Source organism: Equus quagga, chromosome 5 (genome assembly GCF_021613505.1).
Source record: "Equus quagga isolate Etosha38 chromosome 5, UCLA_HA_Equagga_1.0, whole genome shotgun sequence".
Classification (NCBI taxonomy): Eukaryota; Metazoa; Chordata; class Mammalia; order Perissodactyla; family Equidae; genus Equus; species Equus quagga.
Window position 1 is genome coordinate 59,417,212 of NC_060271.1, and position 24,786 is coordinate 59,441,997.

General features: G+C 36.9%; 1 protein-coding gene across 2 annotated transcripts in view; it reads left to right on the forward strand.

Moving 5' to 3' along the window:
• Nucleotides 1–24,786, forward strand: part of TMEM131 (transmembrane protein 131) — a 221,108-nt gene that overhangs the window by 31,177 nt on the left and 165,145 nt on the right. For both annotated transcript variants that reach the window (XM_046660693.1, XM_046660691.1), the window contains exon 2: nucleotides 22,665–22,726. In XM_046660693.1, the coding sequence (XP_046516649.1) occupies nucleotides 22,665–22,726 (62 nt within the window). The remainder of the gene's footprint in view (nucleotides 1–22,664; nucleotides 22,727–24,786) is intronic.

The window sequence follows — 24,786 nt, forward strand, 5'->3', positions numbered from 1 at the left end:
TGTCTATTTTTGGATTCCCAATTCTATTCCATTGATTTATACATTTATCATTTTGTTAGTAGCACATTGTCTTCATTACAGCAGCTTTTTAGTAAGTCTTTAAAAGAGGTAATTTAAAGTTCTCCAACTTTGTTCTTTTAAAAAATTGCTTAGCTGTTTTAATTTATTTGCATTTCCATATAAATTTCACCCTTATCAGTTTCCTAAAAAAAAAAAAGACTGCTGGGATTTTGAATCTTTGAATCTATAGATCAGTTTGGAGAGAATTGACGTCATAACATTGTCTTCAGTCCTTGAACATGGTTCTGCATCTCTGTTTATTTAGGTCTTTAATTTCTGTAAGTGGTATTTTATAGTTTTCAGTATACAAATACAAGAATGCTCTTGTAATTGGAATTGTAGTTTTATTTCATTTTTCTTTTTTTTTTTAAATTGGCACCTGAGCTAACAACTGTTGCCAATCTTTTTTTTTTTTTTTTTCTTATTTTCTCTCCAAATCCCCCCAGTACATAGTTGTATACCCTAGTGGTGGGTCCTTCTAGTTGTGGCACGTGGGATGCTGCCTTAACATGGCGTAATAAGCGGTGCCATGTCCGCGTCCAGGATCCAAACCAACGAAATCCTGGGCCGCCGAAGTAGAGTGCGCAGACTTAACCACTTGACCACGGGGCCAGCCCTTATTTCATTTTTCAGTTGTTCATTCGTACATAGAAATGTAATTGCTTTTTGTATATAGACTTTGTATCCTGCAGCCTTAATTAATTTACTTATTCTATTAATGCCCTTTTTTGGGTGGATTCATTAGGATTTTCTACATACATGATCATGTTTGTGGATAGAAACAGTTTTACAGCTTCCTTTCCAATCTGTATGCCTTTTGCTCCTTTTTCTTGCCTCGGTGCAATGGCTAAGTCTTCCGGAACAATGTTGAGTAAAAGTGGCAAGAATGGATCCTCACCGTGTTCTCAACTTTAGAGGGAAAGTGTTCACTCTTACACCATTACGTATGATATTAGTTGTAGATTTTTCATAGATGCTCATAATCAGGTTGAAGAAATTCCTTTCTATTCTTAGTTCACTGAGAGTTTTCATCACGAATTGGTAAATTTGTCAAATGCTTTTTCCTTATCTGTTGAGATAGTTGTATTCTTTCTTTTTTTAGTATGTTAGTGTATTTTAATGCATTTTTCCTTAAATGTTAAACCAACCTCGCATTCTTGGTATTATCCTCATTTGGTCATTATGTTATTTGTTTTTTATATATTGCTGGACTCAATTTGGTAAAACATTGTTAAGCATTTTTGTATCTTTGTTAATGATGGATATTGGTTTTAGTTTTCTTAGATATTTTTTGTCTGTTTCTGGTGCCAGGATAATGTGGACCTCAAAGAAATTGAGAGGTATTTTCTCCTATAATGTTGAAATATTTATATAGAATTGGTCTTATTTCTTTTAAATTGTTTCAGGAACCTAGAGCTTAGACAGGAAAACTACAAGGTGATCCTGGAACATTTTATTGTGGCAGAAAGCAAACAAGTTCTGAAGGACTAATGATAACATGTCAGAAGGACACAAGAGCTGACTTCAAGGGACTCCAGTTGGCCAAATTCAGGACATTTTGAGCATCAGAAAGGAATAATAATAGTAATCAATTGTATTGGGAGAAAAATTCGTGAGTCTATAGTGATACTCAAACATGAAAAGGGTAGAAGGAAATGAAAATGGCATTACCAAAAAACATCATGTAGTAAATGTACAAGGAATGATTGAATTATAAAAGCATTTTACAACCACCAGTGTAATAATTGCTTCAAGCAGAAATCATCAGTGGATGTTAAAATCATTGTTGAAAAGGCTGTCGGACAGATGCACACTCTCTCACTGTTCTCCCTACAGATTACTTATTATTTACAAAAGGAAAAGGACATCTTTTTGATGGAAAGATATGGTGTATACTACATTAACCAAGTGGTCCTTTCTTTCCATTTCTCCCACTACTCCAATTTAGCATCACCAGTAATGTCACACAGATTGACATATCTGTGTATTAATGAGATGCACAATGTCATCGATGTAGTATTCTTGCCAAAAATGTTTAATCTGAATCTAAGCTTGGAGAAAGAGTAAAGCAAATCAAGATTGTGGGAGATTGTGTAAAACACTAGGTCTTGATTTTTAAAAAATATGTCATGAAAGATAAAATTTGAAGAGACTATCCTGATTTAAAGGAGACTAAAGAAACATTACAACCAACTGTAATGCATGATTCTTGATTGGATTCTGGACTGCAGGAAAAACTGGACACTTTTGGATGGACAGTTGAGGAAACTTAAATATGGACTACGTATTTTTTAATATTGTGTCAACATGAAACTACTTATATGTGATAATAGAATTGTGATTATGTCTAGGAATGTCCTTATCCTTAGAGGATATATGCTGAAGTATTTACTGGGAAATATTGTGATATCTGTAGCCTACTTTCAAATGCTTTGGCAAAAAAAAAAGTGAATATTTGTAGGGAGAGCAAAAGAGGAAGGGAGAATGTGTTAAAATAAATATGACAGTATATCATTCTTTTAGTTTTTCTTAGGTTGAAGTTTTTGACAGTGAAAGATTTGGCAGAAAATGTTTTCCTATTTGCGAGTCAAGGCCACAGTCTTTACCATGTGGCTGAAAGCAGTTGGTTCTACAAGCATGCCTCCTGGTTCCCTACCCCTTTGCAAAGCGCAGACACAGATGACCTTGAGTCTTAGCTTATTGAAAATAGACCCTCCATGGGGCCAGCCCCGTGGCCAAATGGTTAACTTTGTGGGCTCTGCTTCGGTGGTCCAGGGTGTCACTGGTTCAGATCCCGGGATCGGACATGACACCGCTCATCAGGCCACGCTGATGAGCCACGTCCCACATAGTACAGCCAGAGGCACTCACAACTAGCTATGCACTGGGGGCTTTGGGGAGGAGAAGAAGTGGGGAGAGAAAGATTGGCAACACTTATTAGCTCAGGTGCCAATCTTTAAAAAAAAAGAAAAAAGAAAATAGACCCTACAGCATCAGCTCCTTTCTCTTAACCTCAGTTTGTGTCTCTTCACCCACATGTTTGTTTATTTCACTCTTTAGAAAGAGCATTTCCAAGGCTAACCCTTCCCCTCTTCTCTTGAGTCTTTGAGGCAACTACTTTATAGTCTGGCTTCTGCTCTGTCACTCAGAAACCTGTCTCAGGACCTACCAGTGACTTCCAGTTGGCTGAATCTGGTGGCTTATTTAAAGTTGTTAAAGTCTTTGCCGCCCCTTCCCGCCATCCTCTCCGTGTGATAGCCTTTGACACTGTTGAACCCTCGTCTTGGCCTTCATGACGCATGCTCTGCTTTTCTGTTCCTCTTTCACAGAAACCTCTACTGTCAGTAGCACTACTGCTGCCTCAGGGAGGTTCTGCCCTTATGAAAGCCCTTCAGCTCTCTCCCACTTCTTCCTTGCTGGCTTTTTAAGGCCTGGAGCTTCAGTTTTCATCCCTCTATGTGTGTCTTCAACTGTGACCTCTTTGCCCAAGCTCAGATACTGTTCTGGGACTGCCTGCATCAGCATTTTCACTTGCATATTCCATTGTTGTCTCAAATCCTGTATGTCTGGAGTTGAATTAATCTTTTTCCTTTCTTCATACTCCCCTCCAAATCTGGTCATCCATACCTGGCTTCAGTTGAAAAGGCATTGAAATCACCAACCTCCAAAGCTTGTGTGTATCACTATAAAAAATCAAGATCCCAGGCTCACTCCCCGAGAATATGGTTCGGTAGGTTTAGAAGTAGGCTCAGAATCCCCATTTTACTGAGGGCCGATGTAATTTGATGCAGGGATCCAAGGACTGCACTTTGAGAACTGCTGTTTTAATGATCACTTTAAGGGTTGGTTATTTTTCTAGTTCATCATTGGATTCCTCTACCTTCAAGAAGCCAATCTTCTTGAGAGACCCCCTCTGTGTATGAAAGATTGTTGACAGGCCGCCTGAGCTTGAACTTTAGAAAAACAGACTTAGCTCCCATCTTGACCCTGCAGTTTGCCTGCTGTGTGACGTTGGGCAGGTTACTAAAAAAACGGGGAAAACAGCACATAACTTCCAGGGCTTAGTATGTGGTGTGGCGCAGCCTCTGCTTTCCTTTCCAACCTCTTCTCTAGTTCCTCCCAGTGCTCCTTAAATTTCAGACCTACTAAATGACTGTTATTTTCTGAGAGAACCATAATTTCTCATACCTCTAATTCCTTTGCGCTGTTGTACTTTCTGGTAGGAATACACACCTATCTGACTCTCACTTGTCTTTCATATTAACCACTAACTACTTGGAGGCATCTGCAGACTCTCGTGGTTGAACTTGGTGGTGCCCATGCTCTGGGAGCCCCCAGTACTTGACTTACTTGCCTGTGCCCATCTTAGTCTGTGAGCTCCCTGAGGACAGGCAGTGTCCAGCCCCAGTCCCCAGCATAGTGCCTATGCACAGTAGCTTCCTGTTAAAAGTTTTCTTGTTTGTTTTTTAAAAGTAATTTTCCAGAGTACCTACTATGACATCAGCTAATTGTATTTTGGAGGCCTAGTTTTGAAATTTTCTTCCTGACCTGTTTGTCAACATACTTGGCAGCCATGCTAACAGGCAGGAAACTTTCTAGCACATTTTCAAAACAGAAAATGTATGTCCTTTTGGAGTAGAAGTTTTAGCACTTGAACAGGTTTTTTTTAATGTCTGAAGAGGTAGCTTGTTTCTTTTTTTAAGTTTAGGTTTGTAATTGACTCACCCCACAATGAGATCATAAAGTAAACTTGCCCCTCCCTATCCTATGCTTCTGTTTATAGCCAGTGGTTAGTGCCAAAAATGGTGTCCCTCGAGCTTTGCAGCAGACCAGGATGGACTAGAGGTAAAGTCAGATTTGTGTTAGTTGCTAGAGGGGGAAAAATATTATGTTTTTGTATTTATGTAATCAAATAACATAAAGTAAGTAAATAAATTGTAAAATAATAAATCAAAATTCACAGTAATGCTAAAATTGGTGTGTAAATAAAACGTTAAGTACTGGGACACAATAGGATTTTTGGTTTTTTGGTTTTTGTTGGTTTGGAAGCTGCCAAATTGGTGTCTTTTAATTTTTTTTTTCTCTTTGTCAAAAATCTCACATTGGTTCAAACATCTAATTTCATTTTTAAATTAATGCTGTTAGACAATTTTTTTTAGCTTAAAATTTATGTCAGAGGTGGGGAATAAACTATTAAAGACTGAGAGTGAATAAAATTGTTGAACCATGCATTTACAAAAGTCATGTTTAATAGTAAGAAAAAAAATTCTAGTTTGCATTCTTAGCGAAGAAAGAAAATATTCTTAAATTCTTCTAATTATAACACATTTTCAATTTGGCATCATTTATCTGTTTTCACCCTGAATACTACAATGCCCAAGAAAATTTTCTAAACTTCTCCAGAAGTTTTATTTTCTTTTACCCCTTAGGGAGTATGACTTAACTGTTATTTGTAAGAGTTTGTTGAAAGAAACTTGAAATTTTAATTTGCACCCAAAGATCAATAGGAGATCAATACCACATGAGTTAAAACAAAGAATAGAATTTTTAAAAAAGGGTTATCTATCTAATCAACCAATTATGTGATGGAGCATTGTAATTATTTCACATTTGTACTTAGAACAAACAAAATAAATTGGTTCTAAGATATTAAAATATTTGGCTTTTTTTTGCTATGGGTGTCCAATTACTCTAGCTCCTGTTGCTGAAAAGGCCAGCCTTCTTCCCATGAACCTTTGTCCGAATATTTGTATGGGTCTGTGTCTGGGTTCTACGTTCTATCCCGTGCATCTGTGTGTATCGCTCCGCCAGTACCACACGGCCTCGAGTACTCTAGCTATATAGGAAGCCTTACTATTGGGTAGAGTAATTCCTTCCATTTTATTCTTATTTCTCAAGATTCTTTTAGCTATTTTAGGGAGTGTGTCCTCCTATGTAAATTTTAGAGTAAGCTTGTCTATGTCTATAAAACACCTTGCTGAAATATTGATAGGAATTGATTAAACCTGTATATTAATTTGGGGAGAATTGATATTTATGCTGTGTTGAGTGCTCCAGTCCACAAATATGTGTTTTCATCTATTTAAGTATTTTTTTTAAATCAGCATTTTGTAGTTTTTAGCATCTAGATCCTGTACGTATTTTGTTAAGTGTATGCCTAAATATTTTTTTGGATTGATTGTAAATGGTGTTTTGTTTTTAATTTTGGTTTCCACGTGTTCATTGTTAGTATATAGAAATGTTATTGATTCTTGTATGTTGATATATCCTGCTACTTTGCTGAACTCACTTTTTTTAGGAGTTTTGGCGTTTTTCATGGATTCCTTTGGGTTTTGTACGTAAACTCTAGAGTCATCTGCAAATAGGCATGGTTTTATTCTTCCTTCCTGATCTGAATACATTTTATCTTTCTTATTGCAGTGGCTAGAATTTTGAATACTTTGCTGAATAAGAGTTATGAAAGTAATATCCTCACATTTTTCCCAGTTTAGAGGGAAACCATTCTATGAAGTATGTTAGCAATAGGTTTTTGCAGATGCTCATTATCCAGTGGAGGGAATTCCATTCTGTTCTTAGTTTGCTGAGAATTTATATCATGAATGGGTGTTGGATTTTTTTTTTGAGGGGAGGGAGGGATGAGGAAGATTGGCCCTAAGGTAATATCCATTGGCAGTCTTCCTCTTTTTGCTTGAGGAAGATTGTCCCTTAGCTAGCATCCATTGCCAGTCTTCCTCTTATCATTTTTTTTTCCTGCTTGAAGAAGATTTGCCCTGAGTTAACATCTGTGCCAGTCTTCCTCTATTTTGTATGTGGTATGCCTCCACAGCATGGCTGATGAGTGCAATAGGTCCGATCTGGGGATCCAAACCCACCATCCTGGGCCACCGAAACCCAGCACACAGAACTTTAACCGCTTGGCTACGGGCCAGCCAGGGCCTGTTTTAAAAAAAAGTTTTTGTTCTGTTTTTGTGTGACTTTGATATCAGGGTAATACTAGCCTCATCAAGTGAGTTGGGAAGTACTTCATCTTTTTTCTGGAATAGATTATGCAAAATTCGTGCTAATTCTTCTTTGAATATTAAAGAAGATAAAATTCTCCAGTAAAGCCATTTGTGCCTGAGGATTTCTTTTTTGGGGGATCTTTCTTTTGACAAATTCATTGTTTTTATGGCTCTAGATGTATGCTGGCCATCTGTTTCATCTTGACTGAGCTTTGGTATTTTGTGGTTTTTGATGAATTGGTCCATTTTTTCCTAAGTTGTCGAATTTATGAGCATGAAGTTGTTCATAGTATTCTCTTATTAATCTTTTAAGGCCTGCAGCAGTTATAGTGCTCTCCCCTGCTTCATTCCTGGTATTGGTGATTTGTGTCTTCTCTCTTGTTTGTGTATCAGTCGTGCTAGAGCTTTGTCAATTATGTTGATTTTTTCCCAAAGAACCAGCTTTTGGTTTCATTTTTCTGTTATTTTCCTGTTTTCAATTTCATTGATTTCTGCTCTTATTTTTGTTGTATAGCCTTCCTTCTACTTGCTTTGGGCTTATTTTGCTCTTCTTTTCTAAAGGAATTCTTTTTAAAGAGCTTCCATCTTGTTTTATTTATGTTGTTTTTTGAGTATATTGCTTTTGTATATTTTTCTTAGTGTTGCTCTGTGCATTACAGTATACATATGTAACTTACCACAGCCTGCTGATAGCAATGTTTTACCACTTCGCAGTTTTAAAACCTTGCTTTCATTAAGATTCCATTGCCCTCCCCACTTTTTAAAATATAATTTTCTGAGGTATTTCCTCTCCATACACTGAACACAACAGATGTTACTATAATTTTCTTTCAACCATTAAGTATGATTTAAGAAACTTGTCAGAGACCCCCAGTCTTCTTTTGTCATTTCGTTTCCTTTGAGGGAGCTTCCTTTAGCTATCTTTAGAGGTGAGCAGGGTAGTGACAGAGTTTTTCATTTCCTTTCATCTGATAATGTCTATATTTCTCCTCCTTTCCTGAAGGATGTTTTCGCTCGATATAGAATTCACAATTGACAGTTCTTGTATTTCAGCACTTAAGAAATGTTGTGCCACATCCCTCCTGATTTCACATGAGCAATCCACTGCCGTTGGAATTGGTTTTCTGCTAGAGGTAATGCGTCATTTCTCTTAGGTTACTTTTAAGACTTTTTGTCTTTCGCTTTCAGAAATTTAATTGTGATATGTCTTGGCATAGACTTCTTTGGGTTTGTCCTGTGTACGATTTGCTTTGTAGGTTTATATCTTTCACCAAATTTGGGAAATTTTTGTTCATATAGAATTTTATTTTCAATGCTTTAACCTTCAGTTCTATCTATAACTTCTGTTTCTCTGCTGAGGTTTTGTATTTTTTCATTTTTCTTAAGGGAATTTGTAACTGCTTATTGAAACAGTATTATGGTGATGGCTTTAAAACCTCTTGTCGGTTCCAACATTGGATTCATCTTGGTTTTTGCTTCAGTTGATTGTCTTTTCTCATTCAAGTTGTGTGTTCTTAGTATATAATGAGTGACTTTCTGTTGTGTTCGGAGATGTTGTCTGTTATGTTAGGAGACTATGGGTCAATTTAAATCTTTTATTTCAGCAGGCATTTACTTTTTCAGGTTTAGTGGGATACAATGGCTTACGATCCCTGCTTCTCCCATCTAAGTACAACTAAATACCTTGGAAGCAATTTAACAGATGGTCATTAGAAGATTCTAAAAGGCAGAAGGAAGGTGGACTAACTGGGATTCCAGAACTTAAGAATGACACCACGATGGGTTCCCTGTGTTTCCTTTTTATTTTCCATATATCCCAGAGTGGAGGGGCCTACAACTTGGAATCGCCAATAGACATAGACGGAAGAACAGAAATAACCTGCCCTTTCTGACCGTAGGACCAGCAGAGACTTAGTAGTGAGATGTTTACCCAGTGGCATCGACAGGCCTGGTCTGCCTGCAGCAGTAGCCCCGGCAGAGAGAGAGTGGGAAGCTCTCCAATAGGATGGCCAGAGAACAGGCCGGGATAAGTGCTATCCGCCCAAGGGTCTGCCATTTCCTCCGCCCAGTCACCTAATCCTACCACATAGCCTAAGGAAGTGCCTTCCACCCCTTCGTGCTGCACCAGAAGGCATCCAGTGGGGGCTCTGGCGGAGCTGGGAGAACGAAGCAGACAAGTATAGCATCACAAAGGCTTGTTACAAAACTAAACTATCTTTGAAACTACAGACCACAAAAGTAGACCAGAACCTACGCACTAAACCCAAATGAGGCCATGTTTTTCTAACCACTTTAGATCATTAATTTCACCTCATCAAAGGGATTTTTGCTGTTTGAAATGTGTCCGGTGGTGCTTAAGGTGAGTCTTTGCCGTCAGTTGAGTTGGTTTATTCGGATCTCTTTGGTTTTGTGCTTCTTGGTCAGTCATTTTAACTTTAACATCTGCGACTCTGATAAATCCTAAAACTCCAGTGCAGATGTTCTCGAGGAAATGAGTTTATCTTGGTTTCTTGGCTCTACGCAGCCTCGCTATATGCCCTCTACTGCAAATTTGGGCTGTTATGAGGACATTTTTGCCTCAAAAAAACAAAAACAAAAACAAAGCCTACTATCCCCTCTTGGAATCTATTGGCTAAAATTTTAGTCATCTTAGCTTACAAGTGGACAACTGAGCAGTTTTTAATTCCATGGTGTAAAAAACTAGATTGGAATCTTGAGCTAATAAATCAGGTGGTAGTAAATACTGGGTTCTAGGAATCAGCAGGCTCATGCCCTAGTTCTGGCTCTGAACTCATTCAACTTCTGATTTCTAAGGTACTCTTAACCTTTAAAAAAAGAGTAGTCAGAATACTGTTTCTCCTAGGTCACTGAGCTTAACTGCTTCCCCAATTTGTTACCACCTGGTGGAGAATATCTTGTAAAGAGAGCCTTCCCTGATGCTCTTTACTGGAACGTGGAGGGGGTCTTGGGGGAGAAGGAAGTTTCAGGGCATGAGGATCATAGCATACTGGAGAGAAGGCAGCGGTTACAAAGCCACAGAGGCGTGTCTGGGAGAAGACAGGGGGGGGGGGGGGGGGGGAAAAGTCCATGAAATAGATAGTACTGGTACCCTCAAACTTTGACTAATTTTTTTTTATTGAAGCATAACTTATTTTGAGTAAAGTGCACACATCTTAAATACATGGCTTTTTAAATGTTTATATATGTATATACTTGTGTAACTATCATCTAGATGAAAATGTAGAATATAAAGCTTTACCACTGTTTTTCATTGGGAAATTCTTTTTCCCATTCACTGCTTTAATGCAATGGTTGAATATTGGCTTGATAGGCATTTATTTGTCTGTCTTACTTGTGCTGAAATTTTGGATATTTTGCAAGAAAGAAATTTAACTTAATGAGATTGATAGTCATCATCATCACATAACAGTTATGTATTTCTAAGGGGGAATATTTCAATATAATAAGCCCGTTGGGTGCATAGGTGCAAGAAATAAGACAGGATGGTTGTAGTTTTGGGGAAAAGCCTTCCTGTAGTTAATGTGAGGGTAGTGATTTGGAATCCTTCAAAAGCTGTTGTATAAAAATAACCAAAGAAACAAGCCATGTACAGAGTATAGAAAGGAACATTGATTCTTTTTTTGGTGAGGAAGATTGTCCCTGAGCTAACATCTATTGCGAATCTTCCTCTTTTTGCTTGAGGAAGATTGGCCCTGAGCTAACATCTGTGCTAGTCTTCCTCTATTTTGTGAGTGGGATGCTGTCACAGCGTGGCTTGATGAGCGGTGTGTAGGTCTGCACCCGGGATCCAAATCTGCGAACCCCAGGCCACTGAAGCAGAGCGCATAAACTTAACCACTGTGCCACCAGGCTGGCCCCTAAATATTCACTTTTTAAAACAAGGTTTATTGAGATATAATTGACAGGCAATAAACTGTACACATTTAAAGCATACCATTTGAATTTTGACCCATGTGTACACTTGTGAAACTGTTACCACAATGAAGATAATGAACATATGCACCCTCCTAAAGTTTCTTTATGACCCTTTGTAATCTACTCCTCCTCCCACAACTCCAGGCAACCACTCTTCTGCCACTGTATATTCATGTGCATGCTCTAAACTTTTATATAAACAGAATCATATAGTATATACTCTTTTGTCATCTGCCTTCTTGTCCTAAACTTTTATATAAACAGAATCATATAGTATGTACTCTTGTTATCTGCTTTCTTTCATTTAGCCTAATTATTTGAGATTCATCCATGATGTTGCATGTTTCCATATTCTTTTTAATGCTGAGTAGTATTCCATTGTATGAATATACCACAATTTGTTCATCCATTCACTGATTGAAGGGAATTTTGGTTTTCTCTTTTGAGCTATTACAGATAAAGCTGCTTATAATGTCCATGTACAAATCTTTGCACATATACCTAGGAATGGAGTTCTAGATCATATGGTAGATATATGTTTAACTTTTTCAGTAACTGCTAACTTGTTTTCCAAAGTGGTTGCACTATTTTACAGTCCTGTCAGCATTGTGTTAGAGTTCCAGCCCCTTCACATCCTTGCCAACACTGGTATGGTAAGAATTTTTTATTTTAGTCATTTCAGTGGGTATGTGTTGGTGTCTCATTGTATTTTTAATTTTCATTTCCCTAATGGCTAAGGAGCTTGAGCATCTTTTCATGTGCTTTTTTTCATGTGCCATTCATATTGTCTTTGCTTAGATGTTTGTTCAGTTTTTTGTGCATTTAAAAATTGCATTCTTTATTAGTAGTAGTTGCGAGAGTTCTTTACATATTCTGAATACAAATCCTTTGTCAGATAAATAAATATTTGTTTCTGGTCTGTGGCTTGTATTTTTACTTCTGTAACAGTGTCTTTTGAAGAGTAAAAATTTTAATCAAGTCTAATTTATCTTTTTTTTTTCATAGTTCGTGATTTTTTTGTATCCTGCTTAAGAAATCTTTGCCAAACCCAAAGTCACTAAAATTTTCTCCTATGTTGTTGTTTAGGAGTTTTAGAGCTTTAGCTCTTGCAGTAAGTTGTATTATTCATTTCAAGTTGATTTTTCTAAGTGTCAAGATTCTTGTTTTTTTCCTTTCCCGTTTGACTGTCCAGTTGTACCAACGTATTTTATTGAAAAGATTGTTTTTCCTCTGATTGAATTGCCTTGGTACCTTTGTCAGAACTCATTGACCATATATGTGGGGGTCTTTTTCTGGAGTGTCTATTCTATTCCATTTATCTACTGCCTTTGTCAATATTATACTGGTTTGATTGTCTATCTTAAGTCTTAAAATCAGCCAGTATTGTCTTCCAATATTTATCTTAATCTCCAAAATTATTTTTAGTATTTTGGATCCTTTGCTTTTGCACATATTTTAGAATCATCTTGTAAATTTCTACCAAAAAATCTGAGATTTTGATTAGGATTGCATTGAATATCTACATCAATTTGGTGAGAATTGGTGTCTTAATATTGAGTCTTTTGATTCAAGAACACAGTGTATCTTTCCATTTATTTAGTTATTCTTTAATGTCTCCCGGCGACATTTAGTCACATATATCTCTTAGTATTTAATATATATTGATGCTGTTGTAAGTGGTTTTTAATTTTAGTTTCAACTGTTCCTTGCTAGTATTAGAACTAAAATTAATTTTTGTATGTTGCCCTTGTATCTTGTCATTCTGTTAAATCTTATTTATTCTGGTAGAATTTTTGTAGATTTCTTAGGATTTTCTACATTGAAGATGATGATATCTGTGCATAAAAGGCAATTTTATTTTCTCTTTTCCAGTCTCCATGCTTTTATTTCTTTTTCTTGCCGTCTTACATTGGCTAAGACTTTCAGTATGATGTTGAATAGGAATGGTGAGAGGGAACAGCTTCAACTTTGTTCTCACCTTTCGCCATTTAGTGTGATGTTAGGCATGTCTTTTGTACGTGGCTTTTATCAACTTAAGGCAGTTCCTTTTGTTCCTACTTTGCCAAAATCTTTTTATCTTGGAAGGATGATGAATTTTGTCAAATGCTTTTCTTGCATCTTTTGAGATGATTGTCTTTTAGTCTTATAGGTTGGATTACATTATTATTTTTCTTGACTGTTAAACCAATACTGCATTCCTGGGATAAACCCCCTTTGGTTATGATGTATTTATCCTTTTTATACATTAGTGGATTTATTTGCTGAAATTTTTAATGAGAATTTTTACATCTGTAGTAATGAAGGTCATTGGTCTATAGTTTTTCTCTTCTTTTACTGTGTTTGTTTTTGGTATGAGAGTAATGCTGGCTTCACAAAATGAGTCAAGAAGTTTCTTCTCTTCTGTATTCTGGGGGAATTTGTGTTGAATTGGTATTTTCTTTCTTCTTTAATTACTTGGGAAAATTCATGAGTTAATCCATCTGGGCCTAGAGTTTTCTTCATGAGAAGATTTTTAACTGCAAAATAATTTCTTTTTTACATACAGGGCTATTCAGGTTAACTTTCTTCTTGACTCATCTTTGGCATTTTGAGTCTCTGAAGGAATTTGTCCATATCATACTCTGAATTGTTGACTATGTTAACAAAGTTGTTAATAACACTCCCTGTTAACCCTCTTAGATCTATAGCGAGTGTAGTCATGGTCAAGCTCCCATTTCTTATGTCTCTCACATGTGACTTCTCGCTACTCACAGTCTTTCTAGAGGTTTTATCAGTTTATTCATCTTCTCAAACAAAAAGCTTTTGATTTGATTTTTCTCTATTTTCTGCTGTCTATTTTACTGGTTTATATTCTTCATTATTTTTCTTCTATTTTAGGTTTAATTTGCTTTTCGTTTTCTAGTTTGTTTTTTTTTTTAAAGATTTTATTTTTTCTTTTTCTCCCCAAAGCCCCCTGGTACACAGTTGCATATTTTTAGTTGTGAGTCCTTCTAGTTGTGACATGTGGGACGCTGCCTCAACATGGCCCGATGAGCGGTGCCATGTCCGCACCCAGGATCTGAACCAGCAAAACCCTGGGCTGCCGAAGCTGAGTGCACAAACTTAACCACTCGGTCATCACGGGGCTGGCCCATCTGGTTTCTTATATTAGTCACTTCTTTGGGCATGGGGGATAAAAACTATTGATAAGATATAGATGATTACTTACCTAATATTTAGAATGTGATGTATTTTATATATATCCAATGTAGATATATATATATCTCCATGGTATATCATAAAATATAATCACATATTAGAAACACACATGATAAAAATCTCTGCACAATAGCTGAGTCAGTGTATCGTTTTAACTGATAGTTTTAAAGTGGCTATAGTACCACTGTAGTCACAGACACTTCAGTTTATTAGTCTTGTCACAGTTAATGTGTGGCAGCAATAAGAATACCAGACACCTCTATAACTAGTATTTCCGACTTGGCATAATTAAGTAAGGGGATTTACTATGGCTTGATATCAGGCTTTTTAAAAGAGTGAGTGTGTTTAACCATTCAAATTTTTATGTCTTGCATAAATGATTTTCTTTTTAGTAAACTTTTTATTTGGAATATATTCAAACTTTCAGAAAATCTCTAAGAAGCAAAATAGAATAAAAAACACTCACGTACCTTTACCCAGATTCACCTCTTGTTGACAGTTTGCCCCATTTGCTTCATCATTTGCTATTTGTTCTCCCCTTTCATGCACACTGAAAAATTAATTTCTATACATGAAAGAACTGTAAAGCTTAAAGTTCTTCTGGAGTAGAGATTACATTCTGTCCCATAGTTATACAGTTTTTAAAATGCCATTTAGGGGCCAGCCTTGGTGGCCTAGTGGTTAAGTTACATGTGCTCTGCTTCGGCGGCCTGGGCCTGGGTTCAGTTCCCAGGCGCAGACCTCCACCACTCATCAGTAGCTATGCTGTGACAGTGACCCACATACAAAATAGAGGAAGATTGGCAACAGATATTAGCTCAGGGCAAATTTCCTCCAGGGGGAAAGAAAAAAATGTCATTCAGGCAGCCTTTTAAGAAAAGATTTAGAGAATAGAGCATAAAACCATGCCATATCTTTTTTTGTTGTTGATTTTTAAATATTGAAATATAATTCCCATATCATAAATTCACTCTTTAAAAGGGTACAGTTGAGTGGGGTTTTTTTAAGTCTATTCAAAGAACTGTACAACCATCACTACTTTCTAACTTCAAACCCCAAAAACTATCCTTTGTATATATTAGCAGTCACAACCCATTTCCTCCCAGCCACTAGGAGCTGTTAATTTACCTTTGTTTCTATGGATTTTCCCTTTCTGAACATTCATAGAAATGGAATCGTAAAATATGTGGTGCTTAGTCTCTGATGTCTTTGACTTAGCATTGTTTTCAAGGTTCATCTGTGTTGTAGCATGTATCAGTACTTCATTCTTTTTTTGTGACTGAGAAATATTCCATCATATGGATTCACCACATTTTGTTTATCATTCACCAGTGAACATTTGGGTTGTTTCTACTTTTGGGCTATTATAAATAATGCTGCTGTGTGTAAGTTTTTGTATGCACATGTTTTTAGTTCTCTTATGTATCTACATAACGGTGGATTTACTATGTCTAGGTAACGCTATACAGTAGTCCCCTTATCCATGGGGGATACATTCCAAGACCCCAGTGGATGCCTGAAACTGCAGATAGTACAGAACCCTATTTTTTTTAACGATTGCCCTGAGGATTATAATTAACAACCTAGTTTATAATAGTCTGGTTCAGATTCATACCACCTGTTCTTCAGATATTCTTCCTGCTCCCTTTTCTCGCTCCTCTTCTGGGACACCACTTGTGTGTATGTTGGTACTCTTGATGGTGTCTCGTGGGTCACTGAGGCTTTGTTCATTTTTCTTCATTCTTATTTCTTTCTGTTCCTCAGACCAGATAATCTCAACCTATTTTCAAGTTCACTGATTCTTCCTTCCACTTGGTGAAATAATGACCCTGAGTCCCTCTGATGAATTTTGTTTTTCATTTATTGTACTTTTTATGTCCAGATTTCTATTTGTTTTGTTTTTCGTTTTCTTGGGGGTTTTTTGCTGAGGAAGATTCACCCTGAGCTGACATCTGTTGCCAGTCTTCCTCTTTTTGCTTGAAGAAGATTTGCTTTGAGCTAACATCTGTGCCAATCTTCCTCTATTTTGTATGTTGGACGCCTCCATAGCATGGCCGCCAGCAGGTGGTGTAAGTCCGTGCCCAGGATCTGAACCCCCAAACCTGGGCCTCTGAAGCAGAGCATGCTGAACTCAACCACTAGGCCACCAGGCTGGCTCCCGTTTTGTTTTTCTAATTTCTTTCTCTTCATTGATATTTTCTATATGGTGATACATCATTCTTATACTTTCCTTTAGTTTATTGCACATGGTACTCATACTTCAAGTAGCTTATTTAATGTTTTTGCCTAGTAAGTCCTATGTCTGGACTTGCTCAGGGACAGTTTTTATTCATTGCATTTCTTTCCTGTGTATGGGCCATATTTTGTTGTTTCTTTACATTTCTTATAGTACTTCATTAAAAACTGGGGAACTTCAATTATTGTACTTTATTTGGTTCTTTTTATAAATTCCTTTGCACTTTTAATGTGAGAAGAAAATCAGTTAGGTATATATTACATCTTTCAGATAAGAAGATTAGTGAGGGAAGAAATAAAGTTTCAGTCGTAAGATTTACAGATAGAAGGGATCCATACAAACCTAATCCAGAATGTTTAAAAATTTTTGTTCCTGAGCCTTTTGCCGAAATAATCTTGAGCAAGTATACCTATAAAAGACAGATTAATATCATTAATAATGATTAATTCTAAAATAATCCCATTATTTTAACAAATACATATATATTTTTTCTTTTCTCTTTTTTTTCATTTGTTTTGTGAGGAAGATTTGCCCTGAGCTAACATCTTTGCCAGTTTTCCTCTATTTTGTATGTCAGGTGCCTCCACAGCATGACTGATGAGTGGAGTAGGTCCGCACCCGGGATCTGAACCCATGATCCTGGGCCACCAAAGTGGAGAACACAGAACTTTAACCACTTAGCCACAGGGCCGACCCCAACCGATGCTTCTTATCTTTCATTTTTCAGACTTTGTGCTAGGCATCGATGACAAACAAGCAAATCAGAAGCTAGTCACAGATTGTGGTAAGAGTTAAAATTGGACATATGATAGAGGATAGCAGGGAGCTGCTTGGAGCACTCATGGAAGGCCACTTAGGCTAGTAGACTAATTTAGGCATTGGACTATTTTTCTAGGCATATAGTTTAAAGTTATTGTAATTGATCATTTAAAGCAAAATATCGTAATTTGTTGCATGCCAGAATTCTTTTCATTTTAGGAAAAGTAATGATGGGTAACATGATATTTTCCTTTTTTTTTTTTTTAATTAATGTTATGATAGATTACAACCTTGTGAGATTTCAGTTGTACATTATTGTTAGTCATGTTGTGAGTACACCTCTTCCCCCTTTGTGCCCTCCCCCCACCCCCCCTTTTCCCTGGTAACCACCGATCAGATCTCCTTGTCAATGTGTTAACTTCCACCTATGAGTGGAGTCATATAGAGTTCGTCTTTCTCTGACTGGCTTATTTCGCTTAACATAATACCCTCGAGGTCCATCCACGTTGCTGCGAATGGGCCAATTTTGTCTTTTTTTATGGCTGAGTAGTATTCCATTGTGTATATATACCATATCTTCTTTATCCAATCATCAGTTTCTGGGCATGTAGGTTGGTTCCACGTCTTGGCTATTGTAAATAATGCTGCGATGAACATAGGGGTGCAAGGGACTCTTGGGATTCCTGATTTCAGGTTCTTAGGATAGATACCCAGTAATGGCATGGCTGGGTCATAGGGTATTTCTATTTTTAACTTTTTGAGAAATCTCCATACTGTTTTCCATAGTGGCTGTACCAGTTTGCCTTCCCACCAACAGTGTATGAGGGTTCCTTTTTCTCCACAACCTCTCCAACATTTGTCGCTCTTGGTTTTGGATGTTTTTGCCAATCTAACGGGCGTAAGGTGATATCTTAGTGTAGTTTTGATGTGCATTTCCCTGATGATTAGTGATGATGAACATCTTTTCATGTGTCTATTGGCCATATTTATATCTTCTTTTGAGAAATGTCTGTTCATGTCCTCTGCCCATTTTTTGATCGGGTTGTTTGTTTTTTTGTTGTTAAGCCGTGTGAGTTCTTTCTATATTATGGAGATTAACCCTTTGTCAGATAAGTGGCTTGTAAATATTTTTTCCCAATTAGTGAGCTGTTTTTTTGTTTCAATCCTGTTTTCCCTTGCCTTGAAGAAGCTCTTTAGTCTGATGAAGTCCCATTTGTTTATTCTTTCTATTGTTTCCCTCAACTGAGGAGTTATAGTGCCCAAAAAGATTCTTTTGAAACTGATGTCAAAGAGTGTACTGCCTATATTCTCTTCCAGAAGACTTATTGTTTCAGGCCTAATCTTTAGGTCTTTGATCCATTTTGAGTTTATTTTGGTGTGTGGTGAAAAAGAATGGTCAATTTTCAATCTTTTGCATGTGGCTGTCCAGTTTTCCCAGCACCATTTGTTGAAGAGACTTTCTTTTCCCCATTGTAGGCCCTCTGCTCCTTTGTCGAAGATTAGCTGTCCATTGATATTTTCCTTTTAGGACTTTATAAATCAGCTGCTGCTATTAATTTTTTTCAACTAAGGTAATTCATGTTTAAATTTTAAAAAGCTCTTAATTAAAAATATACACCCAAATTTCATTACTACCTTTATCTTTATTTGCTTAAGTTCTCGTCAGTTAGATAAAGGTCTGATCTAGCTTGATGTTGAGAATTTCTGCATTGGTCGTTATATCTCTAATAGCAGCCACCAAATATAGCATGTTTCTAGTATTTTCTTATTGGTTTCCTGTGCTAATTAGATGGAAGGCTTCTAACTAGGCAGTGTTATTTGTCTCTTATACTGTGAGCATCTGCTATTCAATTAATTCTTGTTAGTTCATTGTACCCTTACATCAATAAATCTGTCTTCACAAGGAGTATAACCAAAAGAGATTTTCTGAGGGCCAGCCAAGTGGCGTAGTGGTTAAGTTCATGCATTCCACTTTGTCAGCCCGGGGCTTACAGGTTCGGATCCTGGGTGCAGAGCTACACACTGCTCATCAAGCCATGCTGTATTGGTGTCCCATATACAAAGTGGAGGAAGATTGGCACAGATATTAGCTCAGGGCCAATCTTCCTCACAAAAAAAGAGAGAGAGAGAGAGATCCTCTGGATCATCTGAAATTTCAGTTATGTAGAAGGTGGTGGAAGGGGTGAGAAGTGGAATGCGTTAGCTGGGCTGAGCCTGTTACATTCACATTCTTTTCTTCTGAATGGTTTATTTTCTTCAGAGACATTCTTGTGTGCTCCAGATAGATTCTATGTCAGTAATTCTGTTGGCGGTATTAGCTCTGGTCTCAGTTTTGACATTCAACTGTAACCTGGGACTAGAGATAACAACCAGACGGAGGTTATTTGCGTCAATGGCTGCAAATATCCGTACTTATACCTGAGCAAAAAGATGAGATTTCATTCATGCACTCAATATTTACTGAATGTTCTCTATATACTAAGAACTGGTGGGGAACGAGCAGAAGTATAACAGATTGGCACTGTGGTTGAAGAGAAACACAAGAAATGGAGGACAAGGGTTTCCCAAAATAAAATCGGGATGTGATTACTAGGATAAGGGGAAGTCGACTCTGGGCAGGCAGGAGAACACCGTCTAGTTGGGTAATCTAATTAGCCGGTATCTCACTCTGCTGCTTGGCTTTGGTATTAGCCATACTGGAAAAGCCAGGTATGTGAAATTAGACAGTAAGCTTCTTCCCTGAATACCCAAAGACCAGCGAAGAGGAGTCAGTGAATGCCGTATTAAGCCAAATGAAATATCATTGTTCATGTTTTTAAAAAATAAACTTTTATTTTAGAATAAGTTTAGATTTATATAAAAAAATTCCGAAGAAAATCCAGTTTCCTTATGCTCTCCCCAGTTTTCCCTATTATTAACATCTTACGTTAATATAGTGCTTTTTCTTTTTACAATTAATGAACCAGTGTTAATAGATTATTATTAAGTAAAGTCCGTATATTTTTCAGATTTCCTTAGCTTTACCTAATTCCCTTTTCCTTTTCTAGGATCCCATCCAAGACCCCACAGTACATTTAGTTGTCATGCCTCCTTAGGCTTCTCTGGTTGACAACAACTTCTCAGACTTTTCTTGTTGTTTTTTACCTTGTCAGTTTTCAGGAGTACTGGTCAGGAATTTTGTCGAATGTCCCTCAGTTAAGATTTGTCTGTTGTTTCTCTCATGATGAGACTGGGATTCAGTGAATGGGGAGGAAGACCACAGAGATAAAGTGCCATTTTTATTATATCATGTCAAGGGCACATGCTGTCAACATGACTTGTTACTGTGGATGTTGACCTTGATCATCTAACTGACGTTTGCTGGGTTTCTCCATTGTAAAATTACTCTCATTTTTCTCCTCCTCATACTGTTTTCTTTGGAAGAAAGTCACTATGTGCCTCTCATGCTTAAGGACTGGGAAGTTACACTCCACCTTCTAGATAGAAGAGTTTTGCAGAAATTATTTAGAATTTTTCCGCCTGGGAGTTTTGTGTCTTCTCTCCCACTTATTTATTTATTCAATCATTTGTTTATATCTGTCTGGACTCATGGATATTTATTTTATACTTTGAGTTGTAATCCAGTAGTAGTTTATTTTATTGCTCAAGTCGTTCCAGCTTTGGCCATTTGGGAACTCTTTCTGTTAACTTTTATGTCCCTTTGACATAGTCCCATCAGTGTAGGTTTTTTTGGTTTTTTTTTTTTTTTTTTTAACACTTTCTTACTTTCTGGCACCATAAGATAATCCTGTTACATCTTGTGTGGATCCTGCCCCAGTCCTAGATTCAGCCATTTCTCCAAGAAGGCCTGGTTCCTTTTATTGGAGGATGGTATTACGACCAAGATCTGGGTACGAGGGTGTGCTCTTTGCTGCTGGAGTGTAATTGCTTCTAGTCGCTCTCAACTTGAGGAGCGAGGAAATATATCCTGAGCATACTAACCTGTATATACACATCCATAAATATTTCTATATGTAACCATCTGTATCTATTTTAAGCTAAACATGAGTTCATACTGATATTGCCAACGCTAGCCCATTGCTATGTGGATCATTCTAGCCTTCTTTTGTTTTTGTGTAAACTCTTATTCCAACTGTGAGAAATCTCACTCCCACCGTCCATCATCCATGTATTATATTGTTCAGTTCCACAATGCATGTGTAGCGGCATCAGAATTATTAACCCAAACCCCTGAGGGAAATAACTTTATCAACTAGAGTACAGTGCTTATGCACAGTTTCTTTTGCCTTTAGTCTTACAGTTTCCACCCGTTTCCAGATTACTTAGGTCAGCATCTTTCCCCACCTCACTCCCCCTTCAGTGAGTCGTTTTCATGCGTTTGTAACATAGTTAAACTGTTTTGTCATATTCTGCATTGCATCTTAGGATCCCGTGATCTCCTAAATGATTTTTTTAATCACATATGTTAGGTTCACTCTGTGCTGTAAAGTTCTGTTTTGGGAAATGCGCAGCATCGTCTATCTACCTTTATAGTATCACACAAAATAGTTTCACTGCCCTGAAAACTTCCTTGTGCTTCACTTATTCAACCCTTCCTTTCTCTCCCCAATCACCTAGAAGCCACTGATCTTTTTACCATATCTGTAGTATTGCCTTTTCCTGAGTGTCATATACTTGGAATTATATAGTATGTAGCTTCTTCTTTTACTTTTTGTCATTCAATAATATTCCATTGTATGGATGTACTACAGTTTGTCTGTTCTCCTATTGAAGGACATCTTAATTGTGTCCAGTTTTTGCTGATTATGAATAAAACTGTTATAAAGAATTGCTTGCAGATTTTTATGTGGACGTAAGTTTTCAAATCAGTTGGGTAAATGCCTAGTAGCTTAATTGCTGGGTTGTATGGTAAAAGAATGTTAGTTTTCAAAATATCTTGTCTTTGCATCGTACTCAGTTTCTTGAAACTGAATAATTTTCTTTTGCCATTTGCCTGCGCGCTCCCCCTCCAAATCTCTTTTGACTGTTGATCCCAGGTTATATCATCACTACAAAAGAGCAGATGATATAGAATTTCAGCTTATTGTTTTTTGAGGGAAATATAATCCTCTAGTGATCTTTTCTATGAGTTTATTATATTTTCAATTAATCTGTCAGAGAAAATAGCTGCATCTAGTTGAGTCTGACTATTTTGGGCTTTCTGGCAGGTTAGCAGGAATAGCTGTTTTGCATGTGGTTTATACAAACTGCAGATAGTTAAAACTACTTTCTGATTGAGTTGTATTGTTTTATTTTAAAGCGTTTCATTGTTGCTAAAATCCTGAAGTATTAGTCATATTTTTCTCTTTAAGCATCAACATTAAGCAGTACGTTTTTAAGTGGAAAATTGTGTTAATTAACTTTAAGGTAAGAGATTTTATTTAAATCAAATTTATGTTCCGATTAAGTGATAGTGTGCTTTGTTTCCTTCACAGCGTTCATTCAGTCGGAGAGCATAATAGAAGTACTGCGCTTCGATGATGGAGGGCTGCTGCAGGTAATTTTATTTTAAGTGAAAGAATCATCTCAGTGTCAAGCCTGGAATAATATCTGGTTATTATTTTTCTTTAAAAAAATGTAACTGGTTTCTATGAAATATATTTTATGAGCTTTACGTGCAGTCAGGTCAGTAGAGTCATTGGTAATAATAAAAAACCTCCTTAGCTATGTGAGTTATCTTTTAGATATTTCTGGGGGGTTTTGGGAGGTCAGGTGAGGAGGGTCAGATCGGGGCAGTGGGATCAGTAGTGAGCTCTAAGGATCTGGAGCCAGTGAGTGCAACACTGAATTTGGATGTTGGACTTCAAAATAGGCATCTGGAAAAGAACTTCTCTAGAGAGTACAGATTTACATATATACTGCATCTGTAGATTTACATCTGCATCATGCTTCCACTTACCATCCTAAGCCACATCTTTAAATATATTATGCCTAAAGTTAGAAAGTGTAAGCTGATAAAAGTTCCGTCCTTCCTTTCAGACCTAGCTCAGATATCACCATGAAGCCTATTTTAGTCTTCCCAGTTAAAAATTACTTCTAGAATTTCAGAGCTGGAAGAGACAGTAAAAGCCATGCTAATCAACCCTCTGATTTTCATGGCTCAGGTGTTTTTTTATCCTTTCTTCCAAACTTTTATTATCTCTATGCTTATCTTATATAGCACTTAGCACTTTTGTAATGATAACATTTGTTTGTCAGGTACCATGCTATTTGGTAGCATGACTCATAACTTTTTATTTATTTTATATTCAAGGGAAACCAAGTTTTAGATTAAGAAAGTTGCCCAAGATCCCATGATCTTGTGGTAATGGGACTTTTATTAGCATTCTGGTCCTCTTACTCCAGGTGTGGTTGTTAGTCTCTCTATTCCATCATGCTGCCTATGATGTATTTGTTTATTTATTTGTAGCTAAATACATGACTTAAATAGTTCTGTAGCTTATAATAAAGGCAGGAAAGTAAAAATTAAAGTTAGTTAAAGGCAATAGAGAAAGAATTCTGCTAGGAACCTGGAATGAGATTTCTATTTGCCTTTTAGCTTAAATTTAGATTTCAGACACTAAGCCAAACAGAGAGCAAGAAAAAAGGCGATGGGTTTTAAGGTTCTTTTTCTCTGACAACAAAGCAAAGAATTGTTCTGGACGACAACTTTTTTCCTGCTTCTAAATGTTTGAATGAACTTATCATTCATACCTTTACATAAGAGATATTGAGAAACATAGCAGGCAGAGGTTAATGGTTCTTGAAGAAGTCTTTGTATGGCTTTTTTATATTTTAAAACTGAGTAAAAACTGAACATAATGATTCTCAAGTTTTGTAAAGCACTTTCCTAGAAAATGACCTTAGTCTCTTTTTGCTAGTTCTTTACTCTGTTGCATGGTGAGAACTTGGAGAACCTATAGAAATGACTCATAGCTCCCTTTAGGTGGTTTGCAGGATCTGTGTAGCAGGCAAATCAGGACTGAATTTCTGGAAAATTCTCCAAGTGTTCTTATTCTTTATTGGTTAAAGAAGGATCCATATTCTTTAGGAACTAGACATCTAGGTTGCAAGTTGATAATCCATTTTGAAAATTCTGGAGTTTGATTTGTGTTTTTGCCAGGGGAGGCTGTCAGTGCATGTGTAAATGGACGTGGCTGTGGAAGAGCTTGTGGGTTGGGATGTGATTTGCTCGTATTCTGGGTCTGCTGAAATGCTGAGACAAGAGCTTGGTTGAGACCTCAGAGTTCTATGGCAAAAGGAATCTGGACTGGAAAAATGTTGAGGGCAGGTAGTACCAGTTGGTTACCTCAGCCACAGTGAAACCTCACTAAGGATCCTGCAGAATGTCTGATGTTGAGATACTGTATATAGTGTGTGATATATCCTCAAGTAGTGGAATAGAAGACCCTTTTGAATAGATATATATAAAAATTGTTCATTTTAACATTGAAGGATATTTCCTCGGAACAACAATTGTGATTATATGTCGTTCTTTCTGACGATAATTTACTACTAGGTTCAACTGTTTGTTAAACAATTCCCAGTTTCTTATGGTATGATTAGAACAGAAGTATG